We start from the raw sequence: 15,221 nt of genomic DNA on the forward strand, positions 1-15,221 counted from the left end.
CTCGGTGTTAGCCCATTAAATTTTATTCATACATATAAACACCAATAACCATTCAAACTCCATATGTATTCAGATTGTATGACATGATTTTAAAGATTAAGATGAGCGTGACTGCAGATCTCCAGAAACGTGTACAGCATTTTTCATCTTTTGAATAACTTTCATGATTACGACCATGGATGGTTTTATCACTGTATCACTAAAGGTAGCAAAAGGAGTAGAAAATACTGCAACAGCTGTATGTAAACCGAGCTCCACATACCAAAAAAACTAAATCAGTCAGGTAATTAAAACCAAGCTTTTACAAGCAACTTAATACTGAAATGACTGCAGTCTGATATCCTTCTCACTTAGTATATTTGGCATCAGTATGGCTTACACTTCCTCTCACAGTTCATTCCTCGCTTACTCAGCTGTTGTCTACAACGTGTCATCCTCAAACAATGATGAGTGGTAGTGAGATATCTTTAAGCGACCCAGAATGTCTCAAGTCTCCCAAGATTCAGATAAATACACCTTTCGATTTTGGGCACAGTAAAACCACACTGTCCGTGGAAAAAAGGTAATTAGCAAGAAAACCTTTTTAGCTATGCTAAGAGATTATATGGATACAACAAGTAACCACAAATGAGACTACAAAACAAGACGAGATACAAATTATTAAAGTGCTAATGGACACTATGTGGGCACCTAATAATAATAATGATTAAAAAAAAATGACAATAACATAATATTAAAGCAAGTTTGTTATAGTCTATGTTCATTTTTGTTTTTAAATATTTCATCCGTTAATGAAATTAAGGGAAACTTTCAGTACAAAAACACAATTTTTCAAACTCGTTACAGCCTTGACTGGTGGTGGACTAACGGACGTTAGTTACAGGGGTTGAGCTAAAATGGGCTTTTCAAATGCTCTGTGTGTCATTAAAAACAATTCAAAAAGAGAATATAAATCCAACAAAAAAAAAAAAAAAAACATCGAACAAGGACCGTCAGCATTGGAAAATATTTAAGATTACATTTTACAAGAACATGAGTAACATGATGATCTGCGAGAGGAGACACGTCTCCGCTCGCATGGAGTCAGATGAGCCGCGGAGAAACCAATGGAGGAGGACTGGACGGGCAGTATACTCCAGCTGACATCCAAGACAACTGGTTTCCAATGGATTGTGCTCAGCCTAACCGTCTTGAAGCCAAACCGTTACATTTTTTTCCCCCATTTAGAAAAGCAAGGTTGTCATTCGGTTTGGAGAAATCTACACATCTTAAAAATACTTGGGGGTTTTTAGGAAAGAAAAAAAAAAAAAAAGACATTGTTCACTTAAAGTTATTCAAACAGCTCCAATTTAAACAATGTCTGAATACTGGCTTCCTTTTTCATCAGCGTCCACTTGGCTGCATGTTTCCAGTGTACTACGACTCCTCCCAGTGTGACTCACATGTTCCTCCAGCTGTCACTTTACTCACAGACCAGGAGTCTCGCTCAGTAAACTGGTAACAGCCTGCGGCGCTGGCTTTGAGTGAGTAGTCTGTCTGGAGTATACTGCCAGCCTTTACGTCCGTGTTCCTGCTCCTACAAACTACTCCCTGTGGTTTGTTGTCCTCCTTTGGCGCTCCAGGCCTACAGGTGAAGTGGTCTGTTAAAGAATAGTCAGTTTTTTCCTTTATTTCATTTTTTTTTTCTTTCTTTTCTTTTTTTTATTTTTATGTACAGTTCGGGTCTTTTAACTCAGTCAAGAGGCTGTGGGTCGGCTATGGGCATGGTGTGCAGGACTTCATCCAGGAGCTGTAGGGCTCGGTGTAAATGGATCTCGATCCAGCAGGGCGTCTCTTTGATGCTTTGCCGCGGGTAGTCCGGCCCCCATCCCTTCACGAAGCTCATCCGCAGGATGCACAGCCTGCGCAGGTCATCGACCCCGATGCCTGCAGCCGCAGACAAACCTGCAGGGGGATCACGGGGAGCGACTTTTAGATCGATGTGGCACCACAGGCCCAACCAAAACAGAGATCAGTCTTTAAAAAGGGGACAATTCATATGCTCACACGTCCCACTCGGAGTGCATTACATACTTTAATGCATCTGAACTAAATTCCACTTAACTGTAAATGTAGTTACCTCAGATTATTTCATTATCTACATTTTTAGCTGTCAATTAAGAAATAATGACAGATACAGCAAAGCTAATGTTTTCTGAGTTGTGTTCAGTAAAAGTTTGTTTTAACTACGTTTTTTAAAGGAAAAGGTTCTCCCACTTCAACCGTGCACTCAAGTAAACAGCACTGATGTCGAAATAAATAAAATCTAACAAACAGAAACATGGCCCCATTGGGTCCTTGTGGCTAAATGCTAAACAAAGTCTAGATTGCACTGAAAATTATTTAGATGACTCTTATTCACTCTGTATCATCAAATGCTCTCCACCACACCAAGGAAAAAGTCAATTAAAATTTCAGTTCAGTATTGTTTTCCCTTGAATAAGTTACTGTCTATGGTGTATGGAGCGTCTGCCTCCAATATTCACAGGTGAAATCAAAACTAATTTAAAAGTAGATGTACTGATGGAATATAGATCCATAATCAAAGTATGTCTCCTTCCAGTTTCTTAGTGCTTCATCATTAACTGACACTGCTAGCTGATTTTTTTTTCTTCTTCTCTTCGTGCTGCTCTATAATTCTTTTGGTCACATCGGTGTTCAATCCGACACCATAAAGAACCCCCCCCCCCCCTCCACCGCCACCCCCCTGCTAAGGATAATGATGAGGAGCAATCATAATAATAATACGCTTGTTCAAGGCTAAGTGCAGCCGTAAGAGCACTCACTGATGGCAGGGGCAATGCCTCCCACTGAGCCGGGCCCTGGAATGTTTCCAGCCACTGCTGCTGCCTGAGCTGCAGCTGCTGCCTGAGCTGTCGCCGCCTGCTGCTGCATCTGCCTGTGGCACTGACGCAGGTCAAACACCTGGGAGGGGAGAAGACGGCAAACTTGATAGCTAGCTCAAAAATACTGCACATATTCGACTTATATTATTCCAATTTTAATCATATGGTGACTGGATAATTGTGACAGACGCAATATGTGCACGGGCTTGAGGTTGCACTCACCTTGATGTAAGCGCTGGGATAAATCTTGTGGACGGCGTCACCCGGGGCACGTCCGGCCTCTCGGTCCAGATAATAGCTCTGCACGAACACCGCGTGGTCGCTCAAACAGCGCACCCAGACGTCTCCTTCACCTTTACACTCCAGCTGCACGCCTTTGCCAATGTGGAGCCTGAGGACACCAAGGAAAGAATGGGTAAACGCAGCCAGAGCGGTATTAGCAAGAACGCTTTATTTTTTTAATTTGAAAAGAGCATTCCAACATATTTAACATAATAATACATACTTCATTGACAATTCTTGTTCATGCCTAGAAACACACACTGAATATACATTAAACAACAGAGTAATATCTCTATAAGTGCATGTAATACCTGGCTCTCTCTATGTTCTCTGTCCTGTGGACGTTGCTCAGTTGACCCAAGCAAAAGCGATCCCCTCCAGATGGATCCACATACCCGTCCACAGTCACTATGGGACACGTGGATGGGACCTTGAACGTCTCCCCGACCTGGACGTCCATCTCAAAGTATGCAATGGAGCACCAGTATTCTGGGGCTGGAACAAGCAACCAGCGGTCAAATGAGTCGCACATAATATTAATGGTGAGAGTAAATACATGGATATTCTCCAACCTGCAGTTTCACACTCACCAGGGTGATTGGATATGGGGGGCTGGAATGCAATTTCATTGGTGACAGGCCCTGCAAGTACACGTCAATATTCAGTCAATATATATGTAATATTCAATGAACACAGATCAAGCAGGAGGTGAAGCTAGAGCAGAAAATGACTCATCTAGTGTTGAGTGAGGAGGTTTACTATTAATAGTTAGTCTTCACTATACAGCAACTTTAGTTTGTCATAGATTTATATAGTGAAATAATAAATGTTAACTGGAGAAAACTATTTTGATCTTTGCCATCAACTGTTTGACGTTAGTGCTTCAGTTAACATTTTTACACATTCAAATCACCTTTTACATCCGATATAATTCTGTTAATATATATATTAAACACTCATGTCTTTAATAAATTGTACAATTAATGACATGCAGTTCTTTTTAGGCTGGATATTCCAGTTTTGCTGAGCCTTTTATGTTTTGATTCACTCACAGTAATGCCCTGTGTGAGGCATGGGAGGATGATGCTGTAGGTGCCCATTCTGGTGTTGAGGCACCGCAGGAGTGAAGCTGCCGTTTCTGCTCCAGTTCGGTGGAGGATCTGAAAATGGAGATTTAAAAAAAAAAAAAACGGAAAAGGAAAAAAAAGCGTGTTAAAAACAGATCTTTACTACATTAACATTAAACTCAATTTCATTTAGGTCAGGTGACAACATTTCAACTTCCGCTGTGATTTCATGTAAATGTATTATTTTATTTTTTATCTTACTGTTGACCATGTGTATTGTCTCACTTGAGGGTCCAGCACTAATGGTGGAGAAAGCAGAGGTTGAGGCTGAACTGCTGCCCTCCGATGGGGGAAGTAAAGCAGGGCTGCTGAACGTCTCCTGTGGGCCCGGCCTCGATGGTGGATGCTGGATAGTCTGCAGGTGGCTTTCAGTGCTGGAGTGGGATTGCGGATTATCGTAGTCATACTCATCCTTTACCATGAGTGGACCTAGCAGAAAATGACAGGCGTGGTTAAGGCTGTTGAACATCCCACAAATCTTTGCTGAACAAATAGGAAATGTATAACCTACCTACCTGAACCTGAAAGGGTCAGTCCAGATAAGTCTGCAAACACAATTAAAAGAATAAAGTAATTTCACTCATGTTTAAAAACTGAGAACATAATTTCTCTTAACAGTCGTTAATTGTACTACTATTCTTGCTTTTTATCAATGATTTAGAAACATTAAAGATGTAGACAAATTTAGATTCTTGCTTACCGATTCCCGGAGAGACGACCCTCTCGTAGTGGTATGGGTTGACACAAACATTGTCACATTTCAGGTCAAAGGCATACTGGCAATATTTCACGTGTTTTAACTCATTCTTGTGTAGATCGGGCCATCGCCACAGTCTGGCATAGACAACGTGGGGGAAACCTTTACGCCCCGCAACCTAAAGCACACACAGAGGTATTTATGGTTAATCACAATTTTCTCTCACAGGTAGTAACTTTTAACAAACTGACTCGGGATGAATAAAGCTGCCTATCTACTGATGATAGCTGGTGCTGCTATTTTACCTGTAAGCGTCCATCCAAAGTTCGCTGTATTGTTACACACTTGCTGGGATGAGCTCCATTCGTAGTGATGGCCGTAATAAGGGAATCCAGCTCATCTTTCTTCTCCTTCAGCTTCTTGACAAGACTCTCGATAGCTCGCTTCGCAAAGCTTTCGCTTTCTCCCCCCTGTCGGTGGCACATGAGGCTGTGCACAATGCTCAGGCAGGCATCGTTACTTGTGGGAGTGTTCGTGATTGACATCTTGCTCCTTAGGTTTCAACCTTAGGGAGGCTTTCTAGTTGTATCCTCTACGCTTTTACCAGTAGAAGTGGCAGGGTGGAATTACTGTGGAGCCAATGCAGCTCACGTTCGCCAATCTGCAACAGGAAACAGGATTTTATAAGAGCATGTCCAAGTACATAAGCCAACTTGCAGTGAATATAATAAAAGATAAAAATCTGTGCATCTCTCAAATTTAATTTCGCGTGTGGGGAAAAAATATTATGACAGCACTTAAGATCAAGCCACAGTTCATAAAAACAGCCTCCCAGAAACTCACAAAAGTTGTACAGACAGCTTAAAGTTGGCTGTGGACATTTCATTATCATTTGCTGACAAGCAAAGTTTACATCCGTGCATGCAAAAAAAAAAAAAAAAAAAAAAAAAAAGTTGACTTGTCTAAATATTATTTTCTGACAAATTAGTAACTATGAATAAAACTGCATTCTTCACGACTGGATTATTCATAAAAATCAAAACCGACTAAACATGTCAATCAAACTGCACTGATTTAATATTTTCGCATCACACGAAGCTCAAAGTAGCCTCATTGGGTAATTTATCATAGCTCGTATTGAGCGCAGCATCCTTTTATTTATTTTTTTAATATCTCAAAATCAATCGGGCCTAAACTATACTGATTAGTTTAACGCACAACCATGCATTCACGTCTGTATATATATTTAGCAAAATTGCAGCTCAAAGAATAATAGCGTTAGCTAGCATGGCCATGCTAACGTCGGTCTGCACTAGCCATTCCTTAGCCGAACCCAGCACAGAGAGCACTCATTTATCTAATACTCGAATCAAACGCAAACTGTTTTTTGCACTTACAGTGACTTGGCTGTGTAGTAGCGTTAGTCCCAGTGGTAGAAAGCAATACTCGGGTGTTTTTATCGACCTAAACGCCGTCGCGCTGTCTAGCATCAACTAGCTTGCTAGCACCTACGCTAACAGATGTCCATGAGCTTCACACTAACGGACAAGCTAACCTTCCTAAACGTAACCCGGACCCAAACCTGCTACCACGCGAAGTGTTACAATATCATGTTAGTTTGGGGTATTTTATCTGTTAGACTTGTTGTAATTTATTTTAAAAAAATGCTGAGGCCGTGTAAGCTAACAACAGCGCGTTCTTCGGCTAGCTAGCTGCCCACGAAAATAAACAAAAAATTCTTCCCCACCCACAACGCTCACACTGCGCATGCGCGCGTAAAATGTGACAGGCGTGGCGCTGCGGTGCAGGTTGCAGGTTTCAAAGATATTTAAAAACACACGTACTGTTGGTCCATGTTCACGCATCACTCTGCGGAAAAGCATTTTATACCCAACTTTAGCGAAATTGCAATAGTATGCCATTTTATTCCGTGACAGTTCGCATATGCTAAATATAATGTGTAGATAGATAGATAGATAGATAGATAGATAGATAGATAGATAGATAGATAGATAGATAGATAGATAGATAGATAGATAGATAGATTTTACTATAATTTTCCCCTCTAAGAGAGATTTTGCTTGTCACTCGAAGGCTTTCAGGGTTGTTTAAATAAACCTATAATACCATTTTTTTTCTGGGATCATGCCAGCAGTATCATTTCTTTCTTTTAATGCATCACTGAATGTCTGAGGATTTCTTCAAAATCAATGACCTAAATACAGTAATCTCATACTCCTATAAAAGCATGAAGCATGAATGAAAGCAACTGTGTAACTCTCTTTTCATTTGTGGTTTGATGGAAATATCTGTCTGTGGTTACAAGACAGTGTGGCACTGCAGTAATAAACAGTCCTCAGTCTAAACCTCTCCTACAGCAGAACCTTTTCACTTATCATACCAGATATCTCCACAATAACATCATGATTTAGCCCAAAATGTTGTACAAGTACCCCAACTTTAAAATGCAACAAAATTTCTGGTTTCTCCAACATGTTTTCTTTCAGTTTATTCTGTAAAACTGTATTTAACACTGTAAGCTCAACTGCATGTACTGTACTAAATCATAAAAATGACACTGAGAGTCTTTAAGCTTAAACACTACATGTAAAATGATAGTAGTACTGCCTGTAGTTCAGGACGTGTGGTCGGAGAAAGACGTGACACGTAGTCACTAGAATAGCAGTACAAGGAACACGCAGAGCAAACTGTGAGGTAGAAGGCTCCATCTGAGCCGCCTGTGTCGGTGTCACACACCGGAAACGCGGGAAAATAAAAGGAAACTTATCAGTCCGCCGAGACTTCACGAAAACAGTTTCAAACCCAGACCCTGCTTCTAAATCTTGCACTCCTTAAATGTGATATCTGCTGAAAGCAATCTAACTTTAAATCGATGAAATCTGCTCATTTGCACAGAAACATTATCTTACCTCCAGCCTCAAATCTCCTCTCCTTCTGTCCCGCTGAAAAAAAACAAAAACAAAAAACACATTAGACTCAGCTCATAAGGCCAAGGCTGTTTCAGCAACTGTGCTTTTTATTGTTTTATCTGTTTTGAAAAGAAGAAGAGCAATGACTGCAATTACCAACCTGTGACAAAGTGTTTTGAATAGATCAAACAAACCTTCTGTCTCTGTCTTGGATCCACACTTTTGCTGATGTTCTGTTTGAGAAAGTGAGCGTTTCATGGCTTCTTTCCTGCATGGACTGCTCTCATCCTGCTCCTTCTCTTACTACGGGCATATTAAACAGAGTAAACAGAGCCGAATAGATTGTTCATTAGGGAGACTTGAGTTAAAGCTAACTTACTTTGACACCACAGCAGGTGCAACAGAGTGTGAAGATGTAAAACCAGGGTGGGTGACGTTATCCAGTTATTGGTACCTGATGGGGGCGCCATTCAGCCCAGGAGGAGGAGAAGAAGGTGGACATGCAGGCATGCAGTAGTCCTGTGTGTCTTCATCAATATACATCAGGAAAGTGTCCATTTTGGTCACTGTTTGCTGCAAATTATCACTGTGATTTTTCCCAAAACTGGCAAAACTACAAATTATTTATTTTTGATTTTCTCTCACTAGAAAAACAAACAAACAAAAAAACAAACTTTGAGCTTGAAATACAACTTAGTTGATACTGAATTTTAGTTTTTTAGTTTGTTAGATTTATTGTCTATTAGTTTCTTTCATTCTGTCCTGACTGAATCACTGTATTGGATGAGGTTATGTACTAACCCACTGTGTGTAAAATGTAAAAGAATAACACTTCACATGTGCATACATTAGCAAATGAAAAAATAAAATAAAAAATCATTAGCTCCCATTAGCTTAAAATGTGTTTCAAAAGGTGTGGCTGCACTAGACAGACACAAACAAACACAAATTACATTTATTCTGTTTACAGCTTACAAGAAAAACTAACAAAACTAAATTCTTTACAGTCTCAGTGTCAGTTCTCAGTCAGCAAATAACAGAGACGTACAGGGCCCACAGAGGCGTTGAAGATGCCACACTTACCCTGCTAAACCTTTTATTTAAACATCTGGAGGGAAACAAAACCCACGCTAGATTGACTTTTATTGATTTTTCATCGGCTTTTAACTCCATCCAACCTCCCATTTTAGCCATGAGGCTTGTTGAGCAGTTCCATCTTAGCCGTAACCTGGTGGGTTGGATTTTTAGATTTTTTAACAGATAGAACACAGAGAGTCAGAGTGAATGGCATCTTATCTGAGTCACTGTGTTCCTCTACTGGCTCACCTCAGGGATGTGTTCTCTCTCCCTTTTTTACTTTTTATCCTTTATACGGACATGTGCAGAATGTCTATAAAAACAGGCATATTTTTAAACTTGCAGATACCGTGCTGCACAATAATGAATGCAGCCATGGTCCAGTCTTGGATGATTTTATCAGGTGGTGCGATATTTCTTTCTTGGTGCTTAATACATACAAAACAAAGGTCATGATTATTGATTTTAGAACTCAGGCTCCAATTCATGATCCCACAGCCATTAAGGGCCATTCTGTTGAATGTGTGGACAATTACAAGTGTCTTGGGATTGTCATCGACGATAAACTGACTTTTAACAAGAACTGCGAAGCAGTATGCAAGAGGGGACATCCGCAGCTGTTTTGTCTTTGGAAACTGTCCCATTTTAACATTGACAAAACTATGCTGACCCTGTTTTATCGTGCTTTTATCGCGTCACTATTATCTTTTGCCGTGGTGTCTTGGTTTGGTAACCAGGACAAAAACTCCCTGGACCAAATTATTAAATGGGCTGGGCGGCTAATTGGGAAGCCTCAACGCACCATGTCTTCGCTGTATGACACACAGTTACAACTTAAAGCTAACTGTATTCTCAAGGATGGCTCATACTCTTGAGTTCCAGCTCCTTCGCTCAGGTTGTTGTTTTGTGTTCCCTAAGGGAAGGACAAAACGGTACAGAAAGAGCTTTATACCAACAACAATTGGAATGCTAAACAGTAAGGCCCAGAGGTGAACAATCTTGTTCATACTGAACAATTGATTTTGAAGCACTTTTTTATCGACTGCACTTTTAAGGATTGTATATGTTAGGATGTGTGTACTCTTGTTGTCTTGTCTGTCACAATGTATTTACGTAGATGTCATTTTGTACTGGGATCACTGAATTCCTGCCTGCAATTACCAGCACTATGGTACAGTAGAAATAAAGGAACCTTGAATTTGTTCAAAACTGAACAAAAAATAAATAAACCATCACATCGTCAAATTAATATTTAGTACTCCTCCCATTAGGACGCAGTAGTGCTCTAATCCTGGTTGGCATGTTCCCCACAAGCCTTTCACACTGTTGAGGGGTAATCTTCTCCCATTCGTCTTGAATTACTACAGTTCTTTCTTTGGTTTGTGCTTTGAAACAGACCTTTTGATAATCCACCACAGATTTTCCATGGGGCTCATATCTGGGGATTGAGCTAGACACTCTAAGACCTGGACACTGTGCTCCTGCAGCCAAGTTCTACTGGCCCTGGATATGTGGAGATGTGTTATCTCGTAGAAACATCCAGTGTCAACCTTGACAGAACAGAGCACGTGCAAAAGGGAACATGTGGGTTTGGAGAATGGCACAATATATGTCAGAGTTCAATGTGCTATCACAAACATTGAGATGACCAACACCAGCAGCACTCATGCATCCCCAAACCATGATACTGCCTCCACTATTTATGCAATGCTTCACCTGACCTTCTAGGTACCCTCACATTAGCAGGAGGAAGATAAAGTTGGAAACTGGACTCATCTGAACAAATCTCGACTGGCCAGTTCTTGCGTGCTTGGACTTAGCGATGCCGGGCTAACCTCTGTCTCCCACTGATCAGGGGCTTCTTGACAGCCATGTGGATCAGGATGCGGTCATTTCTTGCTGAAGAAACCCTGGACGCCCAGATTTTGGTTTATCTTCTAACTGTTGGTTCGTCTCTATTTCTGCAGAGTCGATCACTGGTACCAAAATGAGCCAATACTCAATTTTTTTTTTTTTTTTTGTTTAGGATATGTTTAATATTTTGACCTAACACTGATTCTTAATGCAATATTTCACAAATGCATGGGGTGTCCAAAAACTTTTCCACCACTGTGCTTTTTTTTCCAGTGGCCCCGATCTTCTCGTATCTTCTTCGTATTTTGTAGAATAGCTACCCACCATTTGTACAAAAAAGGACACTTATCTAAAGCGAACAGTACAGTCCGAAAGTGGACCACCTTAAGAAAGAGGTAAGGTCACATCCATTTTCCCTTGTGTAACAAATAACTAAAACGAAACCTACCCAAAGAAAAGGTGACTTGAACATGCATCAACATTATATTTACCTAATTAAAATGACTGAACCCATCCTTCAAAAAAAAAATAAAAAAATTGACCTCTATTTTTGTGTTTTAGTGCTCATGTCACAAGTGCCGCTAACATGGAGGAGCAGCTTTGCCTTCCTTATTTCTACAGTCTGTTAGTTCAAACAGTCATCCAATCTATGGTTTTATAGGATATTAAATTAAACCCCCTTGTTACTTACATAATATATTTTTTTACACACTGAAAGTTAATTCCAGTTTTAAAGAGGTTCCATGACTGGAAATCAATTTGTCCAATGCCTATCCGTATCTCTGCCCTGCACACTTGGCCTATGTAAATCTGCGCGCTGGGTGAGGATCCTATTAAGTGAGAACGTTCCACAGTGTTATTCCATTATTGTTATCTACTTCCGACTGTTAACAGCAGACGCTAGGTGATGATGGGCCATGTATTTTTTTCCATTTGTACTGTTGCCGTGGCCCTGATAAGCGTAAGCGTAAGCATGCCAGTGTCAGAAAAGGGAAGTGGGATGGTTCAGAGGGCACCATGCGACCTGACGGCAGGATTGTCAATAGAGCATGTTGGCGCTGGAGACCAGGAATCTGACACCACCTTCTGGCACTTGGAGTGGCGTCTCATCCTGAGTGATGGTCTACAAGACTCCAGGCTCTGACACCTCTTTATCACTGTGGCATGGAAGCGGGCAGCGAGAGGCCCGCCAGGCATGTGACGTTGGAGGGATGTGGGATTAAGGCTGTTCGATGGTCAGTGCTGTGATTAGAAATTGCTCAATGATGGTGTTTGTTTGCAGATGGATTTTATTGTTTTTACAACCATAGTAACATTTACATTGAGAACCTGGAGCTGGATATGAAGGACTGGTACAAATAAAGATTTCACAGCAGTTGACAATAGTGTTAGTTAAGAGAAATGACATTTTTTCAGACATGGAGCCCTGAAGAGCTACGACAGAACCCCCCATGCCCTCCCGCCCCCCCTCCTCGAAAGCCATCGAAAATACATTTTCTGCAAGATTGCCGAGCAAATAGGAGAGAAAATGTCTCAGTGGCTTCAAAAAATAACACATTATGCCATTTCTGCAGCGTGCACATCTCTTTCTAAAGCATTCTGGCTAGACTGACATTCAATAACAACTTTTTTTATATATATATTTTAAAAAGCCAACAGTGTACGGTCAGTCGTGCATTATGGAAACTCACACAACGCTCAGGTATTTCCCATAAGAACTTTCATTCTTTTCTCTTTATCGCGTCCTTTACTGAACACAGCCTGTTAGTGCCATTCAAAGGGATTATTATGGAACTCGGCCTGACACAAAACACAAAAATCATGACAGACTATTTAAGAAGATTCGCAGCTTTACTTTTAAACCGTTTATATTCTGCATTCATTCATTTCACAAACTATTGCTTTGCTTTTATACAATTGCAAATTTACATCGCGTGCCCGTCTCTAATTTACAACAACCACTAAAACAAGTCCAGACCTGTGTTATTATACACCACTGTATGAGATATCAGATACTGTGGGGAAAAAGGCACATTGGATAGATAAATAGATAGACAGATAGATCGAAAGAAAGATGGATAGATCCATCAGTGCACAGTCTTTATCTTTGCGTATTATTTTCAGAACTATCTACAGCCACACTCTGCCACCACCATTCCCTCATACTTGTGGTTGAAAGTGACCACGCCGTTATCATGATAAAGGAGTGAGATTGGCTCCAACTTGGTGGGCACACAGCAGGCTCTAGACACCCTCTCCGGACTCTTGACGCTCAGGAGCGTCTGCACTATGGCGTGTTTGGTAGGCGAGACCTCGGAGGTCATAGGCGGGTTGCATACTCCGTTACACTTGTAGGCTTCGTAGCCCAAAGGCTGGATGATCCATGTATCCCAGCCAATGTCTTTAAAATCCACATACAGGGGCGTCCTCCTGCATGACTCGCTCTTAACATTGCGACGGATTCGAGGAGGTGTGTCGTAGATAAGGTTGGACTGCAGCTGCATGAGAGACTGTTCGTCCTGCTCGTTAGCGTGGCCGGTGTTGTGATTAACATGCCCCCAGGAAGGCTGCTGGCCCCTGCCCATGTCTTCTGGAAGGTCATTCTCGTGTTCAATCATCTGGTCGAGCTCCCGTTTGTCCTGTTTGTGGCTTCTGCTCTGATCGTCTGAGAACACGATCAAGACTGCATTGTGCGCTCCCTCCGAGCTCCTGTCAATATCGATCTCGACCGAACCCTCGTCGTCCTCTGCGGTCTCATGCGTGGCCCCTTCTTCCTCTGACCCCAGGCCTGCGATATGAACCTCCAGGCTGTGAGTTGCGCACCCCGACTTCCGCCAGAGCGAAACCACACGAGTCAGGTCAAACGACACCCAGCTATTATCTTTGGCATGGATTTCCTTTGTCACCAGTTCCTCCAAATCCCTCATCTTCACCACCCCCTCTTTATCCCTCCCTCTCCCTTCTTTCCCCACCTCTTTTGTCCAAACAACACCCTCGTGTATTTTGTAGATTGTCACCTTGCAGTCAAAGCCAGCGTACGGTTTCTGGGCCTTCCAGACCAGAGCGAAAAGACGAAGCTCGGCTATTGTTATGCGCTCGTGGCGAGGCAAGGAGATATTGAACAGCAAGCGATGTATCCTTACACCTCTGTCTGTTATACTATAGGGAGAGGAATCTGAAATAAAAAGATCATATTTTTTGTAATCAAAACTCAAGTTAGTCTTAAAGCTTCCCTCATTATAACGTGTTACTTCAAATCATGTAATTCAGCAGTTCCATAATCATAGTATCACTTTAACCTCCACGAATCAAAGTGGCCCAATTATTCAAACTATTCAACATTTACTTTGGAAAGTCAGTGGAACAAAAAGAAGTTTGTACCTTCATTCTTGAAACTGCGCACAATGTTGGCCGACGGCACAGCAGTGCGGTCGTTGGCAAACCGCTCGTACAGTTCCAGCATGTACTCTGGTGGCTCTTCATGGGCGACAAGGGGCCTGGTCTGGGGCCTCTGCTTTGTGAGGTTCAGCGTGGACAGAAACTGGTTCAGAAAATCCTGCGCATCGAGCAGCGGCGCGTCACCCTTATCCCTACCAACCGGTGCCCTGTGGTGGTGCTCAGGGGACTTGATGGTGCTGCTCAAGCTCAAGCACGCCAGGAGAAGGACATTCAGAGCGTGCACAAAGCCAAGGTTGGCGAAAACTGACGCGGTCATAGTCGAACGAAGGAAAGGTTTAAATCCAGAGAGAGAGAAGATGATCCGTTGGAAGGAAACGTTCTCAGGAGGGCTTTCCTTTCGTTAAAGGACAACAGGTTGCTGTTGGGGGCAAAGAGAAAACAGCTTTGCCCTTGCTGGTCTTGTGGTTTGGTTCTGAGGGCAGGGCTGTGCTATCCAATGTGCTGTGGTGACATGTTTGGAGATGTCACTAAGGCCGTGCTCTGCCCCCCTCCCTCTCTCCACACCAGGAACTCACGAGCATCCAGAAGTAAAGTCCACTGATAATCTTTTATTGGGATTCGTGCTTCTTCTTTTTTTTCTTTTTTTTCTCATTAAAGACAAACAAAAGAAATCCAAAAGCAATTTTAAATTAATGCGGCACATGATTTATACACTGATGTGCCCTGTACATCATTGAAAACAAAAGACGGAGCCTTTATTAATCACGTCAAAATTAACACACTTCCTCAAAATATGGTTCAAGTTGAACCTAAAAATTATGTTTATGCTTTTTTTATCCGCCTAAAGAAGCAGGGACTCAATTACCAATTGAGAGTATTGTTAATTCATGTTTTGCAATCTCCACAAGAGGCCACTGCAAACTCTCTATCTCATCCTGGATTAAATGAATCTGATCCGTTGCTGCTTTAA

General features: G+C 41.7%; 2 protein-coding genes across 3 annotated transcripts; both read right to left on the reverse strand.

Moving 5' to 3' along the window:
• Positions 1–7: 7 nt before the first annotated feature.
• Positions 8–6,735, reverse strand: smad4a (SMAD family member 4a). Of its 2 annotated transcripts, none has more exons than XM_047569412.1 (11): positions 6,389–6,735; positions 5,297–5,652; positions 4,995–5,169; positions 4,810–4,839; positions 4,496–4,723; positions 4,220–4,327; positions 3,758–3,808; positions 3,479–3,662; positions 3,108–3,276; positions 2,826–2,964; positions 8–1,944 (listed from the first exon to the last, which is right to left on the reverse strand). In XM_047569412.1, the coding sequence occupies exons 2-11, from the start codon at positions 5,534–5,536 to the stop codon at positions 1,733–1,735; spliced, it is 1,536 nt and encodes a 511-aa protein (XP_047425368.1). In that variant the 5' UTR covers positions 5,537–5,652; positions 6,389–6,735; the 3' UTR covers positions 8–1,732. The 2 variants fall into 2 exon arrangements, with proteins under 2 accessions (XP_047425368.1, XP_047425369.1); XM_047569413.1 differs by having other exon boundaries at positions 4,520–4,723; positions 6,389–6,734.
• A 5,388-nt stretch (positions 6,736–12,123) lies between these two features.
• LOC124997109 (bone morphogenetic protein 10-like) lies at positions 12,124–14,757 on the reverse strand. Its single transcript, XM_047570688.1, has 2 exons — positions 14,234–14,757; positions 12,124–14,027 (listed from the first exon to the last, which is right to left on the reverse strand). Exons 1-2 carry the CDS (start codon positions 14,565–14,567, stop codon positions 12,979–12,981), a joined length of 1,383 nt encoding a protein of 460 aa, XP_047426644.1. The 5' UTR covers positions 14,568–14,757; the 3' UTR covers positions 12,124–12,978.
• Between the last annotated feature and the right edge of the window lie 464 nt (positions 14,758–15,221).

This window comes from Mugil cephalus, chromosome 19 (assembly GCF_022458985.1).
Source record: "Mugil cephalus isolate CIBA_MC_2020 chromosome 19, CIBA_Mcephalus_1.1, whole genome shotgun sequence".
Taxonomy (NCBI): Eukaryota; Metazoa; Chordata; class Actinopteri; order Mugiliformes; family Mugilidae; genus Mugil; species Mugil cephalus.